The sequence below is a fragment of the Vanellus vanellus genome (genome assembly GCF_965231255.1).
Source record: "Vanellus vanellus genome assembly, chromosome: 2".
Lineage (NCBI taxonomy): Eukaryota > Metazoa > Chordata > Aves > Charadriiformes > Charadriidae > Vanellus > Vanellus vanellus.
The window spans coordinates 113712782-113731965 of record NC_138906.1 but is presented as its reverse complement, the minus strand read 5'-3'; the positions used below and the strand labels follow the sequence as shown (position 1 = coordinate 113731965).

The following is a 19184-nucleotide window of genomic DNA, read 5'->3' as shown; positions in this document are numbered from 1 at the left end:
CCCCCCCCCCCCCACTCCATGCCGGCGCGGCCGCTGCCGTGTCACCGCTCCGCTCGGGAGGCCCGGCCCTGGAGTAGCGGGGCCCGGGGAGGGGGAGTCGCTCTCCTGTCATTTCTGTGGCCGCCGGGTCCTTCTCCGTGAGGTCTCCCTCTGGCTGCAGCGGGTAGGAGAAGCCCCGAAGCGGGCGATTGAAGCCTTGCCGCCGTGCGAGGGCAGCGGGGAGGGGAGAGAAGTCGCCTCCCGTCTGGCCTTTTCCACCCTCCCGCGCCGCGGAGGGCCGGCTGCGGGCGCCTGTCAGAGGCCGGCCCCGGCCCCGCCGGTATCCCCGCGGGGGCCGATGCGCTTTTGCACCATCACTCCACGGGTGCGCGAGTAGGCGATGTGCGGGCACTCGGCAGCCTCTCCCCGACGCAGCCTGGCAAAGGGCTCCCCGCCCTTTCCCCCAAGTTGTCGTGTTTCAGGCAGGTTCTCGGTGCGTTAAACAGGCAGCTCGCTCCTTTCTTGGGGATTGAAGTAAAGGAATGTGCGCATTTGGGAAGTTTCTGTGTATTGGGTGTTGCGCGCCGACCGCATGACTGTGGCCGGCATGATATGCTTCTGTCAAAATAGGTCCCGGTTAGTGCTGTTATCATGTGGGGTTTTTTCTCTCGTAATAAATTAGCTAGTTGTGAAAAGGAAGGCTCTTCCAAAGGTGACTGATCTTTGAAAGGTAGGGGCATAAAGAAAAATATGATGGAATAAGTAATCTTCAGTAGTATCCTGTGTTTATATTTTATACCCATAAAGGGCATTGAAAACAATCTCAGAACGTTTCAGATTTAGGATCAGCAGTATTAGACTTTTTTTTTTTAAAGCAATTAATGTTATCTGAACTTAGGTTTTAAATTTTGTGTCTAGTGTCAGCACATATACTTGCCTAATCCTGTGAAAGTTTCTATTTTATTTTCCATTTTTAGGAGACTCATTTTCATTGTTTTAGAGGGACAGAATGCAATTTATGATGTTATGAAAATCTTTAAATGGACAACTAGATCAAATTATTGTTTGTATTGGAGAACACTGTATTCCCCCAAAATACCTTTGGCTGGCCTGGCTTTTAGGAATAAAGCTTAAGTCTTGTTTATCAAAGAGATTTTTAACAAACTATACTTGTTTTATTGATCCATCAAATCAATTAAAAACCAAAATCTGTCTGATCACACATATTAATTTCTTGACAACTTCAATTTTTAAATTGCACATTCGTAGTCAGGATCAAAACCATAGCGGGAACTTATATTTTTCACTTCTGTTTTGGTTGTTAAAATGCTGCCAGGTCTGGCTGCACTTAAATTTCAATACACTGTATTATTGCAAGAACAGGTTGGAGGAAAATGTCTTGTTATTATTTTTTTTTTTAATTAAAAAAGCTACTGTGTCTAATTCAAAGCTTTCAAATGTTGAACTGTCTTCAAGCTGAAAGTAAGCCTTATTTATTTGATATGAAACAAAGTGTCGATACAAGGCATATAGAATAAATACTAGATTAGAAATTCTGTCTGTATGAAGCTATTGTCAGTCAGTGATCTTTATTGTGCCGTGTGTTTAGGTACTTAGAGCATGAAGTGTATATTCTTTAGGCATAAACTTTGGTTTCAGTCTAATGCATATATTAGGAAAATTTCTGTAGAGCAGACTAAGCGAAAACAAAATCTGAAGCATAATGAGACTGCAGTCAATATTCTATGGAAAGCACTCTAACTATTTTATTACAGTAATATACTATAGAAAGAGCTGTCTATTGAGAGAGCATTGAGTGCACTCAAATATTTTCTAACTGCTTCTTATTCTGAGGTGTTTAAAAAGGTTTGTGGGCCACAGACTAATTCAGTTCATAAGTACTACACTAAAGAATACAATATTGGCAGAAGGGAATTCTAAGTGTTATCTTTTAAAAAGTAATTGGGTAGTAAGAGAATGTATGACTCAGAATAAGTGTAACTTAGTGTATGAAAAATAAGTGTAATTTAGTGTAGGAGACACAACTTGGTTTAAAATAAAATGACATCTTTTTTCAGTGCAGCTGGTTATTCAGAATTATTTTATCAGGACAGTTATTCATTATTATTGACTTAATACTGTTGATTTGTATGCAACAGAGATCCAGTTTAAGTCTAAACATCTAAACTGGACAAATAGTTTTGTTGGTTTTCTTGCCTCAGGAACTTATAATGGATTTACTGACCTTTAGGGTAACAGTGAAATGTGTTAGTACACCCCTATGCAAACAATGATTTAAATTAAAAAGTGCATAGGACTTAGCTTAAGGAGTTGTTGACAAGACTTTAAATTCATCATTGCCTGATGAAAGTGTCTATCTTTTTTTGCTTTGTTTTGTTTTTTTGATCTACTTTACTCAGTCAGCAAAAATAAGGTCTATAATACGTTTATCCTGAATTTTATTCCACACAATTCAGAAGGAGTTCTAAAGAACATATCCCATGGTAGCTAACATGTTACATATTTACATTGGTGACCAAAAGATTAGAATCCCATTTTTATAGTACTTTGCATTCCTAGAAATTTCAGTCAGTAGCAGTTTGGGTCATGGTTAATCCTGTCTGCTTCTATGATAGCTAGGTTTCTTTGGATTCTGGAACCATCAGGAATACCTAAGGAAAACCACAAAACATAAGTACTTTTCAGAGTGTTGTGCAAATGTGACAAGGGGAAAAATTGTACTTAAAAGTGATGAAACTAGGAGGCAATTGATACACTACGTAATATGGTTTTCGGAGACTCAATGTGGAGCACTGAGAATTTGCCACGCGATTCTTGTATCCTAGTCTTCAGCCATATAACTCCTGTAGGTTAGCTTTCTTCTGTATTTTAGTCTTAATGTGTTTTGATTAGCTTCTCAAATCTGAAGTTGTTAGGGTTTGTTTAGGACTGGATAGGAAGAATCGAAACATGAGACATTTAAAAGTGACTAATTTGGAAGGTGGAACATCCTCTACTTCTTATTGGGGTCTTTTTCATGTGACTCGTGCATATAATCATTGTCTATGGCTCTAGTTTAGTGAAGATTATGGTAATCTGGAATTGGTTCCTTGTGAGTAAATACATTTTTATTTATTAATTTTTTTTTAAACAGTTGTGTAGTTAGATAGCAAAACTTGAAGGTTTCAGTTCAAAAATTTCCGGCATTTTTATGGAAACTTGATCTTCCTTAAGTCAAAGAAGCCAGTTTTGCAATTGTAAGTAATGTGCATTTAAGTTGCTCTTGGTAATGGTCCTTTTTTAAAAATCTTTGCTGATTCTTTAAATTAGTTGTAAGACGTGCTTCTGCAATACCTAATTGAAAATCAACAGTAGTTGATTTGATGAACCTTGGAAGATTAGTAGTTCAGAATTTGAATTTCACGTGATTCAGAGATGTCTGACTAGCAATAGTCAGACATTATAAAAATGTATTAATATTCTAAAGTGGTACCCTTTATTGAAGTTCTTGTTTACAAATGTGTGAAATCCAGTTACATTACCTTTGTAAACATCTCAAAATAGTGAGGCATACTTTTCCTTTTTTACTTATTACCTTGAGGGTAGAAATAAGTCAGTAAGTAAGCAGACTAAAATAAACTTTTGAGCATGTCTGTGCGCAATATATTTTCTCTTTGACGGCTTGTGTTGTGGGAGAGATCAGTATAACAGATGATGTTTAATTTCTGATTATAAATCTGATTCAAAATCTAGGATTGTTAGTATATAAAATCAGCTATCAGCTGGTATACGTTCAAGTGACTCTTTCTAGGTGAGGTAGAGAGCACTTCACTTAAGTATTATGGCTCATTCTGAAATGCAGATTTCAATGACCTTTTAAGTAACACAAAAATATTGCTACGTATTATTTTGTAATCATTACATTGCTATTGGTAACATTGAAAACCACAGGCTATGTGTTGCTGCAAATGGAGAAGGTGGAATTTAAAGGTAAAAATAGCTCAATGTTAAATGCATCCCCTGCCCTCAAGGTCTGTTTGCCAGAATTGACCCAGGATATCTTTTAGTGTAGGCAGGGTTTGAAGTCTTCAAATGTGATCTTGCTGCCTTATTTGTGTGTGTCTTGATTATGTCAAATTTTATGCCTGTGTTCACTCTATTCAAAGTACCAGCAAATGCGTGATGTCCCAGCTTTCTAACACAGGTTACAAAAAAGGCAGCTGGGATGTCAATTTTCTGGTATCTTCATTCAGGAACATTTTTGAAACCAAACAATGGGAGTGCAGAGGGGAAAAACTGGTTGTAAATGATTACTAACACAGTTGTGGCTTTTTGATGCTTTGAAATGATTCAATTTAAGTTAATATTGTGTAATGACGAAGATTGAACATCCTGTAGAATGATTCAATATTCAACAAGAAGTCTTGGACTTTTTTTTTTTTTTTTAATCCAAGGATTCCTGGAATTGTATACTCATCCTATATATCTGTACTTCTATCCATTGTTTCCTGGCTCAAATATAATATTTGTTAGTATTTTAATTTTTTTTTTTAATGATAGGTATTAATGAAAATTCAGACATGAAATGATTGGTGGGAATGTGTTGAGGAGGAGAAAGGCAGATTTTTTTTTTTTACCAGGTGTTGCTTATGAGGTGATATTATGTTAATACATATCACAGAATCTCCTAGATTGGAAAAGACCTGTAAGATCATCTAGTTCAATCATTAACCTAACACTGACAAGCCCACCACTAAACCATGTACCTAAGCACTATATCTACACAACCCTTAAATATCTCCAGGGATGGGGACTCCACCACTGCCCTGGGTAATGCCTTCCAATGCCTGATGACCCCTTCAGTAAAGCAATTATTCCTAATATCCAATCTAAACTTCCCTTGGTGCAATTTGAAGCCATTTCCTGTTGTTCTATCACCTGTTACTTGACAGAACAGGTCAACTCCCACCTCTCTGCAACCTCCTTTCAGATAGTTGTAGAGAGCGGTAAGATCTCCCCTGAGCCTTCTTTTCTCCAGGCTAAACAACCCCAGTTCTGTCAGCCACTCCTCATAAGACATGTGCTCCAGACCCCTCACCAGTTTTGTTGCCCTTCTTTGGACACACTCCAGCACCTCAATGTCCTCCTTGTGGTGAGGGGCCCAAAACTGAATACAATACTCAAGATGCGGCCTCACCAGTGCCCAGTACAGGTGTAAAACCACCTCCCTGGTCCTACTGGCTACACTATTCCTGATACAGGCTAGGATGCTGTTGGTGTTAGACTGCATTTAAAACTGACTAATAAAAAGGAGTTGTATTGATCTGTGGAGTCAAGCGTATTATAGGTGTTGGATTATATTTTGGCACATCTAGTTTGCCACGTGTTTTAAGATTGAATAATGGAGGATTTTCTTGTGATGATAGAGGTATACAGCAGTGAAGATTTGAATGTTTTGTCCTTTATCTGCAGTTTGTAGGACTCTTTTACTTAATATTACATCTTCACTAAACAGAGAAACACTATCTAAACCTCATCGTCTTGTACTTCTAGTGCACTCATTGCTATAAAAGCTTCACTTTTAAATTGTAATTAGTATGAAGTGCCTACTCCTTCTGCTTGTTGATAGCCTAAGCAAGTGCTCTAGATCTCTGTAATATTTCATTATTAATATTGTAAAAAATACCGTATTATACATGAACATTGTACCATTGTTCAAGGCCAAGTTGGAAAGTAAAAACTTACCATGAACAGGAGGGGCTGTTTATGCGTCAGTTAATAGGTCTGAGTATTTAGTGCACCGACTCTCCATTGTGATATAAATTGTTCCTGTTTCAGCTTGACTGTGGTTTGTGAATATGTTGCGCATTCTGACCAACTTTGTCTTTGGGAGATGCTTATTAACCAGATCTTTGTGACCGTCAGTCATTAAAGGGTTATTACATGCTCAGCTTGCAAGCCATAAATTCAAGTTGGGAAAGGCTGCTGGAGAGAACTTGCTGTGTGTAAAGTGGGGAAAAAAAAATCACTGACTAATTAGATAAGTATTACATTTTCCAGTGTGAAAGTTGTCAAATTACAAGGCTTTTATTGTCAGATGAGCCAGATCAGTGTCTATAAGCTAATTTCTTTGGAAAAAAAAAAAATCAGCAAAATGACTCTACTAAGATAATTTCTGATGTGGTATTGTTGAAAATAAAAATGCAGAAAAGCAGGTTAGAATTTCAGTAACTTTGTTTTCCTTAAGGTGGTAAGACTTTATCTGGTGCATAGTGATCTTGGCCTCTTCAGCTTCTCTTGTGTTTTTAGCGGCGTGGGGTTTTTTTTGTGTGTGTGTATGGTTTTTTTTATATAGTTATTTCATTGCATTGCAAATTATTTGACAATGTAGATGTCATATTTAATTTTATGCTTTGAAAGTACTTAGAAATACATGGTTATGTAAATGAAAATACATATTTTCAGTTTATTCCTATATGAACAAGGTCTTGAGAGTGAAGATAGTTTGCTAAATATTATCCTGGTGTAGGACTTCAGGTGTTTGGCTTTTAATAACATGAGCAAGGAAGAAACAAAAAAGAAAAATAATTGCTGAATTTTAAAAAGGTAATAACATCAGAATTTTTCCCTCCTGTGTTTCTTAAAATGTGGTCTCACTTGGAGTAATTCTCAATTTGACACTTCAGTGCTTGAATAGGCCTGACCTTGATCGTATGCAAAGCCTTAGAGGAAAGAATAATTGAAGACATGAAGGAAAATGGAACGTGGAATAAAATGCAGCATGAGTGTCCCAGGTAGAATGTGCTAGTCTGATCTGAGACCTCCTTCTCTCTATATCTGTGTCTCTTTTTTTAATCTCTTCTGTGTGTACCCCCCAAACAAAATCTCATCTTAACGCTGGATTTACTGGATGTCATTACATTATTTCATAGAATCATAGAATGGTTTGGATTGGAGGGGACCTTTAAAGATCACCTAGGCCAACTCTCCTCCTATGGCCAGGGACATCTTTTAGTAGATCAGGTTGTTCAAAACCCCATCCAACCTGACCACTTCCAGGAATGCGGCATCCACAACTTCTCTTGGCAACCTGTCCCCGCGTCTCACTACCCTCTTAATAAAAAATTTCTTCCAATATGTCTAGTCTAAACCTACCTTCTTTCAGTTTAACTCTGTTGCCCCTTGTCCTGTTACTACAGGCCCTGGTAAAGAGTCTGTCTTTCTTGCAAGCCCCCTTTATATATTGAAAGGGTGCAATAAGGTCTCCCCAAAGCCTTCTCTTCTCCAGCCTGACCAACCGTAACTGCATCAGCCTTTCTTCACAGAAGAGGTGTTCCAGCCCTCTGACCATTTTTGTGGACTTCCTCTGGCCCCCACTCTAACAGTTCCATGTCTGTCCTGTACTGGAGGTCCCAGACCTGGACGCAGTACTCCAGGTGGGGTCCTTCATGAAAGCAGAACAGAGGGGAACAAGCACATTCCCTGACCTGCTGGCCCGGCTTCTGTTTATGCAGCCCAGGATATGATTTGCTTTCTGGGCTGCAAGCGCACATTGCCGACTCATGTTCCATTTTTTTTTTATCCACCAGTATCTCCAAGTCCTTTCCCGCAGGTGTGCTCTCAATCCATTTGTCCCCGAGTCTGTATTGATACTGGGGCTTGCCCTGACACAAGTGCAGGACCTTGCACTTGGCCTTATTGAACTTTGAGGTTCACATGGTCCCACCCTTCAAGCCTGTCAAGGTCCCTCTGGATGGCATCCCTTCCCTCAAACAAATCAACATTGCCACTCAACTTGGTGTAATCTGCAAACATTGAATAGTATCAGTCCCAGTACAGACCTCAAGGGACACCACTTGTTACTGGTTTCCACTTGGACATTGAGGCATTGACCATGACTCTTTGGACATGACTACCCAGCCAATTCCTTATCCATTAAACTGTCAATCCATCAAACCCATACCCCTCCAATTTAGAGGTAAGAACGTTGGGCAGGACTGTATCACAGGCCTTACTGAAGTCCAGGCAGTTGGCATCCGTAGCTCTTTCCTTGTCCACTGATGTGGTCGCTCCATCATAGAAGGCCACTAGATTAGTCAGGCACAATTTGCCCATGGTGAAGCCATGTTGGCTGTCTCTAATTACTTCCCTGTCTTCCATATGTTTCGACATGTCTTACAGGAGGGTCTGTTCCATGATCTGAACATTGATTATTTGATACAGAGGTATCTGCAAAACTAATAGTTAAATTGCAGGTAAAAGAGTGTAGTGGAAAAATGTGGAGAAGGGACAAGCTATAAAATAAACTGCAGCACAGCTGTTGTGCTATTGGAAGCTTAATAAGGACTTTTCTAAAGGATGGACCAGGCTTGTGTTTGAACTTGGTTTAGTTTCTTGATTAATGACCTTGGTATGGGTGGGACTGTGCTCATAGAGCTCATTGGTAATGCAAAGTTAGGAAATGTGATGAACACAAAAAAAATCTGCATTTGCTGTGTGCTAATAATGGAACCGCTGTTTTCTCATTTTAGTTGGAAGTGATGAAGAAGGAGTAAAACTAGACAGTAGTACTTAGTCACACTTTTATTGTGAGTGTGATGAGTCACAAAACAGGGAAATAAGAGACTGTAGTTTTGTAGTGATGAAAGTATTAATGTGAAGGTTTATGGCATTGATGAAGCTTTATCTGAATACATCCCTGGCAACACCTAGTCAGAGAAAATGAACCCAAATGGGAATGGTGCAAAGAAAAAGTTATTAACATAAGTGAAGTATAATAGCTTGGCTTATTTATCTTAGCAAAATGAAGACTGAAAGGGGATCTGATTGCTATCTATAAATATATCAGAAGAGGTAAGCACTGGGGAAAAGAAAAGCTATGTAGGCTAAAGGGTAGGGTTGGTACAAAAATGAATTAGCATCAAGTGGCTATGAATGTATTTAGTTCATTAGAAACTAGTTGAATTTCAAATCTGAATCATGCTAGTCTAAACCAACCTTCTAAAAATTATGTGGGCAAAAATAGTTTTAAATTCATCAGGTACCATCTTATAAAATGATTTGTTTCATGTGGACTTCAGAAGGCTTCTCCTAGGTCATGAAGTTACAATGTTCTTGAAAGTTTGGCAGGACAATGGTGGTACCTAATTAGGTACTTAAGCTAGAAGCTGATATGTCATGTTATATTCCAAGACATTAGAATAGCTCGACTGAGATACATTTTTAAAGTTTTTTTCTTTGTAAGAAGGACGTTCATAAATTCAAAAAATCACATACATAGGAGTAACTGCTCCATATGTGAAGTAAACTTAGTAATTATAATTTATAGGAGTATGATATTGATTTAACACATTTAACGTGTTAACAATGTGAAGTTAATATGGCCACTAAGTCTAGTAGACCAACAAATGTAAAAATTGTTTGATTTTTAATTTGGATGTCTACTAGACATCTACCAGACATGTTCCACGTTACAGCTTAAGTGAGAACTCTAGCTGCTTCTACAGAAGTAAGCTGACTGGTTCTGGGAAGTGTGGCTGCATTAGCTCAGCTTGGTACTGTGATGGGAAGGTAATAAGGGAATGTAGTTTGTGATTCTGTCTGAGTGACAAGACTGTGACTGAATGCAACTTTTATTTAAAGCAGGTGTTTGTTTTCCCGAGTGACTGTAGGATATGTTGTACTTGGCTTTTGGAGATTTGGGAAGTAGAGACTTGTAGTCTGTGCTTTCAGAGAATGAAAGGTCACCCTGAAATTGAAGTGAGCTGTTCATGTCTTTGGGAGGTAGTCCAGTATTAGCTAGGCCTGTCTATAGGAAATTTTAATGTCTGATATATAAGTCTGTTTAGACCGGGTTCTGTGTTATGTACTGAGGCTGGACACCATCTAACAGTCAAACACTTGAAACTTCTTTTTTTTTTTTTTTTTTTTAATAACTTTCTGGGATTTTGTCCACACTAGAAGAGTGAAATTAATTTATTTTTAAAGTTACTTTGTTATGCTCTTGGGATGCTATTTGCAAGGAAACAGGTGAAAACCACAAGGGATCTGGTGGTCTGTTTAATGTTTGAGTCTGGCCTCTGAGATCCAGTTCTTGGAGCACACTGGGAAAAGTGCTAGGAAACAGCTTTTGGTCAGGTCTTCCATGGAAAGACTGATTTTTCTATGTGCCACTACAGCTGTCATCTGGGATGATTAAAAGTATTCTGATTACTGCTATAGAGTTTGAAGACTATTTGTATGTTGCAATTCTGATCAGAAACGTGTATCCAACTGGAAATTTAGTATTTGAGGATGTATACATATTTAAGCTGCTGAATATTTGAATATTTTAAATAGCAGGTCTGGGCTTTTCAGCATCACTGACACCTTTTGTAAGCTATAGCAGGTTAAAATACAGAGCAAGTTTAAAAGGAAAAGAAAGGTAAAAGTTACTTGTTTGTTTAGTTTTGTTCAAGTCTGCTAGTATTCTTTGAAATCTAAGAGCCTCTGTAATTATCAAATCATTAGTTATCCTACCACATGCAAGTAAAGAGAATAGTTGCTCCAGCAGGAAGGGTTTATAACACAGCCCTTACTGAACTAAATTGTTAATATTACATTGGTACTGAAAGATTGCTTGTTACTTAATTGTTTCAGGATTTAGGGGATAATTTTCTGGTTTAAATGTTAATATTTAGCAGAAGTATTTCTACTGCTCTTGTTATTTCAATGGTGAGAGTGCTTTGGGCTGAATAATACTTTATCATTAGATTCTTGAGACTTTATCCTAGTAGAATTATGAGTTACTGATTTTAGTGTGCTCTTAATGTGTATTTGGCAAGAATAACAATGTAACCAAATAAAGGTAAATTGCAAGTAAGGAATGTAAAATAATGTGAAGGTTAAGTTTAAGTAAAAAACATGCCTTTGGTGTTAGCAACATGACAGTTCTTTGGTAATGGCACTCTTTCAATAGGAAAAATATCAAGAATAGACATATGGTTGAATTGGACTCAGACTGCTAGATTTTAAAGCTTAAGCTAAATACAAGCATTAATATAATTGGGTGAAGTTATTCCATGTTATACCATCTTATTAATAGTGGGTTTTATTGTTGTTGAGACTAAAGAAACCGTTGTCCATATTTAACATTAAATGCAGGACAATCTCCTTTTAGTCTGTATTTTATCTAATACACAAGTAGATAATGTTCTCTTTACCGGAATTCATGGTAGTCATCTGTAGCTGTACTTTACCCTTGAGATAGATGCATATTGCATTTTTACTGTGTTTTTTTGGCCACTAACAACATGTCAGTAACAAGCTGGGGTGAATATGAAATTTTGATCCAGAAAGAAAATGTAAGGAAAAAAATTGGTTGTTTTGTCTGCTTTGAAATGCCACTGTATCGTATTCCTGTCTTTTCTCTGTCAGAATAGCAGGCGAAAGGTTTCAATTCCCATTTGTCTTACACCAGCCCCCAGTAAAGCACGCGTGCCAGTATCAGCACATGCACCTCTAGTAAGCTGTATAGCTGCTCGCTCCTTTGACAGGAAGGTGAGTTCTTTCAGGTTTAAAAAAATGGGCATTGTCTCAGCATTTTTTTAGAAGGAAAAAGTCTTTGACAGATGCATCATCAGCATGGATGCTGACAGCACGTCATTGTGGGAAGCTCAGATAAAATCTGGTGTTACCTATGGTAAACAGTGCTAGCCTAGAATCAGCCTTCAGGAGCTGTGGACATTAAGGTGTGTCAGGTTTCTTACAAAGCCTTTTTTGCATTTCTGACACTTACATGCAGGTTGATGGTAAAACTAATAACTATTTCTCAAGTGCCAGGGTAGAATAAGAAGTGAAAGATTGTGTGTTATTGCTCTAATATATGGATATCTACCTGAAAGCCATGGTTATTTGTAGGTATTATTAATCTTGCACCTTTATCCACTGATTATTCCTGATCATTCAGACCTATAATGTTAAAGTATTAATCCATGAAACCTATGCTGTTATGCTTTGTAGACCATGAATAATTTTAACATAGGTGATTTGTTAGAGTCAGAATTTTTCTTCCAATTGAAGAAGGCGTTTGAATGGTCATGGTTTTGATATTTCGAGAGGAAGGAATTATGTTCATTGGCAATGCAGGTTATAGGTTCTCTTTAGGTTGTTTTCACAGAGGTATGACTATTAATTTCTTAAAACTAATTTATGGAAATAAACAACATTCTGCTCACTTTCTTTTGTGTCAACTGTCTGTCACCTGTGTTTTTTTTTAGAAAGTACTATGAAATTCCATTTGGAGCAATTAAGTGTTTTGTGTATATTTTAAAATTAATTTTCTTATCTGACAGTCAAGGTAGTTTTGACTCACTACAGAACACTTGTCTTTCATTTTTAGACATCTTTCCTTTGGTAACCTTGATGGAAGATGATCAGGTCAGGGAATACTTAAGTAAACTGGACATACCTAGGTCCGTGTGCCCTGATGGAATGCACCCAGGAGTGCTGAGGGAGCTGGCAGATGGAGCCACAGGCTGACAGGAACCTTGTGAAGTTGAACAAGGAGAAGTGCAAAGTCCTGCACCTGGGGAGGAGGAACAACCTCTCATGCACCAGTGCAGGCTGGGGTCTCACAAGCTGTAAAGCAGCTTTACAGAAAAGGCCCTAGGGATCCTGGTGGACACCAAGTTGACCATGAGCCAGCAATGTGCCCTTGCAGCAAAGGAGGCCAATGGTATGCTGGGCTGCATTAGGAGGAGTGTGCCAGCAGGTCAAGGGAGGAGATCTTCCTCCTCTGCTCAACACTGATGAGGCCACAGCTGGCATGCTGGGTCCAGTTCTGGGCTCCCCACTGCAGAGAGACACTGACATACTGGAGAGAGCCCAGTGAAGGGCCACAAAAATGGTGAAGGGACTGGAGCATCTCTCCTATGAGGAAAGGCTGAGAGAGCTGGGACTGCTCAGCCTGGAGAAGAGAAGGCTCAGGAGGATCTTATCAATACCTGAAGGGAGGGTGCAAAGAAGACGCAGCCAGGCTCTTGCCAGTGGTGCCCAGTGACAGGACCAGAGGCAGTGGACACAACACAGCAGGTTTCCTCTGAATATCAAGGAACAGTTTTGGTTTGGTTTTTTTTTTTTTTTTTTTTACTGTGAGGATGACTGAGCACTGGCACAGGTTGCTCAGGGAGGCTGTGGACTCTCCATCCCTGGAGATGCTCAAAAGCTGTCGGGACATGGTCCTGAGATACTGGCTCTGGGTGTACCTGCTTGAGCAGGGCCTTCAGCCCAGATGACCTCCAGAGGTCCCTTCCAATCTCAACCATTCTGTGATTGCTATATCAAATGATAGGAAAGAACACTAATTAAAGATTGGCCTAATTAAGAAATTATTTATTACATCATACAAATGTAGATTACACGGGGCTATGTTAATTTAACTTATTCTTTCTTTATTCCACTGGTACTTCTAATTCTGGCAGAATGAGTTGATGGAGATCTTACTCTGTTCCTGTCAGGTCTATCATAAGTCAGTTAACTAGTTATCAAAATTTGTCTCGCTGGCTTTATAATATTACTAGTTTTTATCCTCCTGTCTTCAACTCCTTTCTCATTAATTAGGGGTCAAATTGTCAAATACAGTAAATGATTTTTCTTTGCCTGCCCAACCTGACTTTATTGTGTGCTGAAAGAAAACTACCCTGCCTGAGTTTGTTTTTGTAAAGGTGCCTTGAAGTCTTCTGTATGTTTCAAGTGGCCTTGGCATTTCAGAGGTGATGAAGCAGTTGTGGAAAAACATCCCACTTAAAGCATATAATCCCAATAGTTTTTGAAGTTAACACTAACTTACACATTGTTAGGATTCTTTTTGCCAGTTTGTGTACTTTTTTATGTAGACTTAAATTGTTTCAGATGTGGCTGAATATATCACTTTATTGTGCCAGTGTACAGCTGAAATAAACTTTAGTTCTGTGCATGAAATAGTGCTTTCTGGCAGAGTCAGCTTAGGTATTAGCTTTTATAATAGCTACAGTTCAATGTCTTAAATCGAAGAGGACAATATACTTAACACAAGCTGATCATATAAAATGCTGTTGAATTTGTTTAATAATGCATGCTCATTTTTGTACAACTCTACAAGTTATCTGCTTTCTAATTATCAAAGATTTTATGTAATTTAATACAATGATAATTTCTTATCCAATTTTGAGTAGAGGTGATATTCTATGACAGGCTCTTTGTGTACATTATGACAGCCTTACCAATTTTGAATGGAGCTTCTTGATAACCAAACCTGTCTGGTTCTCTGAAGTTCTTTATGTTCACTTTGTACTGCCAACAACTAGAGATACTGACAGTGGTCTCTCAGCTTTCCCAGGGGTACTGCAGGCTGACGAGGTTTGTCTAAGATCTTCCTTCCCACTATAGAAAGACATATTCACATCATCGTTTTTTCCCTTATGGTTGACCATCCCAGGTGGTAGAAGGATGACTTTTGGAGCTGAGGAACTGAAGGAGACCTCAATTTGAAGAGAAAATGAGATCACTGGTCAAAAAGATCTCTGTACAGGTCCTACGTGTCCAGTAATACATAGTATTTTGGTTTTACTGCAGTGTAACTGGCAAGCTTGTGGCAAGCTGGGAAGCTTGGCACTGTTTCAGCAGTGGAAACTGGCTCTGCAGAATCTCTGTCATTTCTTCCTGCCCAATAGTTGATGTAGTCCGAGGTGTGTAGTTGCCAGAGGCAACCCTGTCATTAATGTTGTGGTGGCTGCACTGTAAGGTTGCCAGAACAGAAATTCAGTACACAATCTTTTTGGAGATCTCTAGTATTTCTGAGTGTGATTAGGCAGGTGTCTGTCACTCCTTTGTAAGGCCCTAGTAAGTCAAAAAGACAGGAAAAATCTTAGCGTGGATTGTCACTGCTCCATTCAAAACAGCTGGAATAACCTGGCACTCTGACAACTTTTATTCTAGGAAGATGCTGTAATTGGTGTCTTGAATTTACACTACTAAGTGGGTTGCTGAACTCCCTGTCCCCTTTAAAGTAGCTCTGACTCCCCTAGATTGTTACATTGAAATTACAGGTTTATAAAGCAACGATCTCTTGTCATTAGACATCATAGTTATATCAGTATAACTTGAGGATTTTATTAGTTAAATTACCACAGCTTCTGAAAACCCTAGTTGCAGATCCAGAAGTCCATTGTCTTAAGTTGTACAAATATAGGATAAAAGATAGTCTTAAGCAGTTTACAATGCAAGTATTGAGCAAACAACAGTAGATGAGTATTCAAGAGGTATTTTGTGTGGTGGGTACAGTTAGACATGAGCCTGTCTGAGTTTAAGTGCTCAAATAAAAACCTGCTTTGGCTTGGGTGTCATGCAAGCAGCGAGATGCTCTTTTTGAGAGTATAATGCTGTCCTAGTGTAGCTGTGTTTTCTGAGATGAAGCTGTCATGCATTTGTCCATCTTGATACATGTGCAGAATGTCCGTATCCGTCTTTGCCTGTTCTTTTCCTTGTTTAGATGTGATCTGTGAGGTATGGCCTAAAATGTTTCTTCTTCCTGGTTCTCCCTCTTCCCCCCGACTTCTCTTGTTTTTCTCAAGGAACTGTCATGATCTAGGCTTTTGTGCTCAGGCTACTAGTGCCAGCTTGTACTTTTTCCCTGCTCCCCCAAGGGTAGCGGTATTTATGCTTGTGTGAATGGAAACTGCAGAATCCTCTTCTGCTGTTGCATGGTTTCTTTTTTGAAAGATATGTCATGCTAATTTAGATCGTGCAGCTCCTCTGAATGGTAATAGATATTTTTTTCTGATTTACTATCCTTGTGTCTGCTCCTGCCTGTCCATGCTCAGATCAGTGCTGTCTGTCGGTATGCCATTAAACTACCAAAATAGCTGGGTTCTGCAGGAACAGTGAAATTTAGTTGTCTTTTCCTTTTGTGCACCAGTTTGTTACCAGCTATTTATTAAATCTGATGGTTGTGAGTCTCGAGAGGCTTTATACAGATTTTTTTTTTTTCTTTTAAAGCTTTTAGAAAGCAGGTGAAAGGTAAAGCTGTCAGAAGGGTGCTCCAGACTGTGAAAAAGATTTCAGTCCACTCTGAAAGAAACGTCTGATACTAAAAAATGTCCTTGAACTAAAGGCTCTTTTTTGGGGAAGTATTCAGGAAATGTAGAGGAGGTCACTGCATTCATTTACTTGAGCAACAAAACCAATTTTTTTTTTAATTGTCTCTAGTGTTAGAGGTGACAATAAATATCAGAATAATTTGAAGAGTATTTTGAATCCTATCTCATTATTATGCATAGAGGGCAGGCATGAGGGGACCTTTCATGTCTGAAAAGAAACAGAACGTGTTTTGTTTTGTTTTTTTTTTTTTAAGGTTTATAAAAGTTTATCATCAGTTTATAAATTCACTGCTTCTTTGGCTTGAAATAAGCTATTTTTGAAGAGTATAGCTCCTTCATGACTGTGCCTTTCAAAATGAGCCTCTGAACTGATCTTTTTTTCCTTTGAGCAGAATTTCCTTAGTACTAGTAGTTGAGAAGATTGAGAAACAGAGCTCCTTAGGTTGTCTGGAGTTGCAATTGAAAAAAAAAAAAAAAGCAACCCACACCTTTGAAAGCCAGATCCAAGGTGCTGTGTGCTGCTGGGCACTGCAAAGGCAATGCCTAGATGGCTATTAGTAAAACTCCTAGAACAACTTCCTCAAAAATATTTGTGTAGCTTGAAAAAATAGATATTTGATCTGTTCTGAGTGTATCACCAGTCTTAGATTTAGAGGAGTATTCAGATTTTAGTTCATCTTGTGATATGGGTGATGGGAGTTATTTTTAGATCATGCTCTATAAGTAAATGCAACTGTATCCTGCAAGAGCCATGAAGAGGCAAGTGGCAGGAAACTTTGAAGTAGTTTTGTAAGTCTTCCTCTTGGGGGGGTCTGTCAAATTTGCCTGAATTGAGAGGGTGACTGTTTTGTTCACCATATAAAGCCAAATCAGCAATGAAGTTTCAGACAAGCAGTACCAGTTCCTATTTCCTCAAAAGAGTAGTGTTGAATGTAAACTTAGCTCACATGTATCTTCATCTACATCTCAGTATTCTGGTTCTCAGTAATTCCTGTTTTAGTCCTTTATTGATTTATATCTTGGTGTTTTTTGTCAAGACTCTGTTTAGCTCTCTCTCAAAATCAAGGATTTGGAATGAGAGAGTTATAGAAACAAAGACGTTGATCAGATAGTGACCCCTCTAGTGTAGTAGCATGTTTGATAGTGGCCAGTACTGTTTCCTTTAGAGTAGTCCAGACACCTCATTGGAACAAGGTATTCATAAAAGAATTGACTTCTTTTGTCTCATGCACTTAGTGGTTTGTTGTACTTTACCACTTGTTCATATCATGTATATTTTTCATCCAATTTAATCTAAAGTTTGCTTTCTTTGTGTTTTTTTTTTTTTTTTTAATGGGAAGGTAGTTGTCATGTTTTCAATACTAGTGAAAATTTTGTAGTGATTTAATGTGCAATTTTTAAAGAACGATAAGGCTCTTAAAAGTTAATATACACATGAAATATTATTGAATAAATTCCATGTTCATATGAAATTCCATTTTCTAAGTTACATTATTTTAGTGTTGTGCAGTCTTGCTTTCAGGTGACACAAGCATAAGGGAGATTAAGACAGCTCAGAACACTGTGAGCTTTACTTGCTTTTTGTGCTGTTACTGTATGACATCACATGGAAGAGATCTCTGTTCGAAGACGTGCTTTTGCAGCTTGGCATTGAAATAATGCCTCTTGTCCGATCCAGTCTTAGAGGCAATTCCTATCCTGATGGTTTAACATAAACACAGTTTAGAGAATACAGTGCATTGAATACGTAAATGTGGCAACTACAACTTCTTTTCTGTGGATCAGTTAGAGTATATGCATAAGCAGAATATCATCTCACTTGCCTATTTTGAGTTTAAAAGATGAGGCTGATGTCTGTTTCTGTCAAGTCTATAGGAGCTCAGAAGCACAACAGAAGTTGAAATCTGTAGAGCAATTAGTATGTTTCAGTATCACAGTGTTTTCTTTCTTTAAACATTTAAACAAGTTCCATAGTATATGTTGTTTCTATTCCTCAGGAAAAATCCATCAAAATTTTCTTTTGCGTATGACCATTACCTTCTAGGTATTTAAAAAGTTAGGGGTTATATGGTAAAATTAGCATATATCTATATGAACTTTTTGCACCAACAGCTTGAGTCTGTTACACTATTTAAGTTATTTGTTCATTGCTGTTATGTATGTTATTGTAACTAAGGTGATAGTGTGCTTTGCATGTAACAGTATATGTGCTTAACAGATGTATGATTTAACCTGCTTTTAGAAGTTTGTTGCCATCAAGTAATATTTTAAGAGTAATTTGTCCTGTATAAACAGATGTATTTTCCAGAGATACATGCATATTTAAAAAAATCAACCCTTTTTTCAGGTCCCTTTACAGATGTAGTAACTACAAATCTTAAACTACGAAATCCATCAGATAGAAAAGTATGCTTCAAAGTGAAGACCACAGCGCCTCGTCGATACTGTGTGAGGCCGAACAGTGGAATTATTGACCCAGGATCGTCTGTAATTGTTTCAGGTAAAAGCACATATATGCAGTTCTAGGTCAGGTGTTTTTAGGCCTTTCATGAAATTTTCTAATGCCTGATTTTAGAGGGTATTTGAAGCATGTCAGCTTTGTAAAAACATTTCTAAAAAATAAAACTGTTCCTCTTCATTACTGCAATGTCAACTTGATGTAGAGCTGCAATGATATGTGAAAAATCCACCATACAGAAACACTTGCCATTTGTCACATTTATCTTCCTCTGAAAGGAGGAAAAGAAATTTGGAAATGGGCAGTGACATTAAAGAATACCTTTGCTTCAGACTACTATATTCATGCTTATATCTTGAAGTAGGGCATTGCTTGACTGGTCTGATGTCTTTAAAGTTTAACATTTGACAGTTCATTGCATTTAGAAAAAATAAAATCATTCATTTACAATTGTAGGCTGGTTGTTTTGACTGTAGTATTGGTCCCCCAACTCTACTGTTTTGTAATTCTTCCATTTATCACAGTAGTATGTGTTAAGTGGCAATCATTAAATAGGTGGAGCAGTTTCTAGCCCTTAAATTTGAAAAAGCTAGTATGTTTCACTATAGAAGACTCTTTCCTTACTCTGTGTT

General features: G+C 38.1%; 1 protein-coding gene across 2 annotated transcripts in view; it reads left to right on the top strand.

Annotated features, from left to right (window-relative positions):
* VAPA (VAMP associated protein A) overlaps window positions 1-19184 on the top strand; it is a 32715-nt gene that overhangs the window by 965 nt on the left and 12566 nt on the right. For both annotated transcript variants that reach the window (XM_082479198.1, XM_082479199.1), the window contains exon 2: window positions 18442-18594. In XM_082479198.1, coding sequence (XP_082335324.1) covers window positions 18442-18594 — 153 coding nt within the window. The remainder of the gene's footprint in view (window positions 1-18441; window positions 18595-19184) is intronic.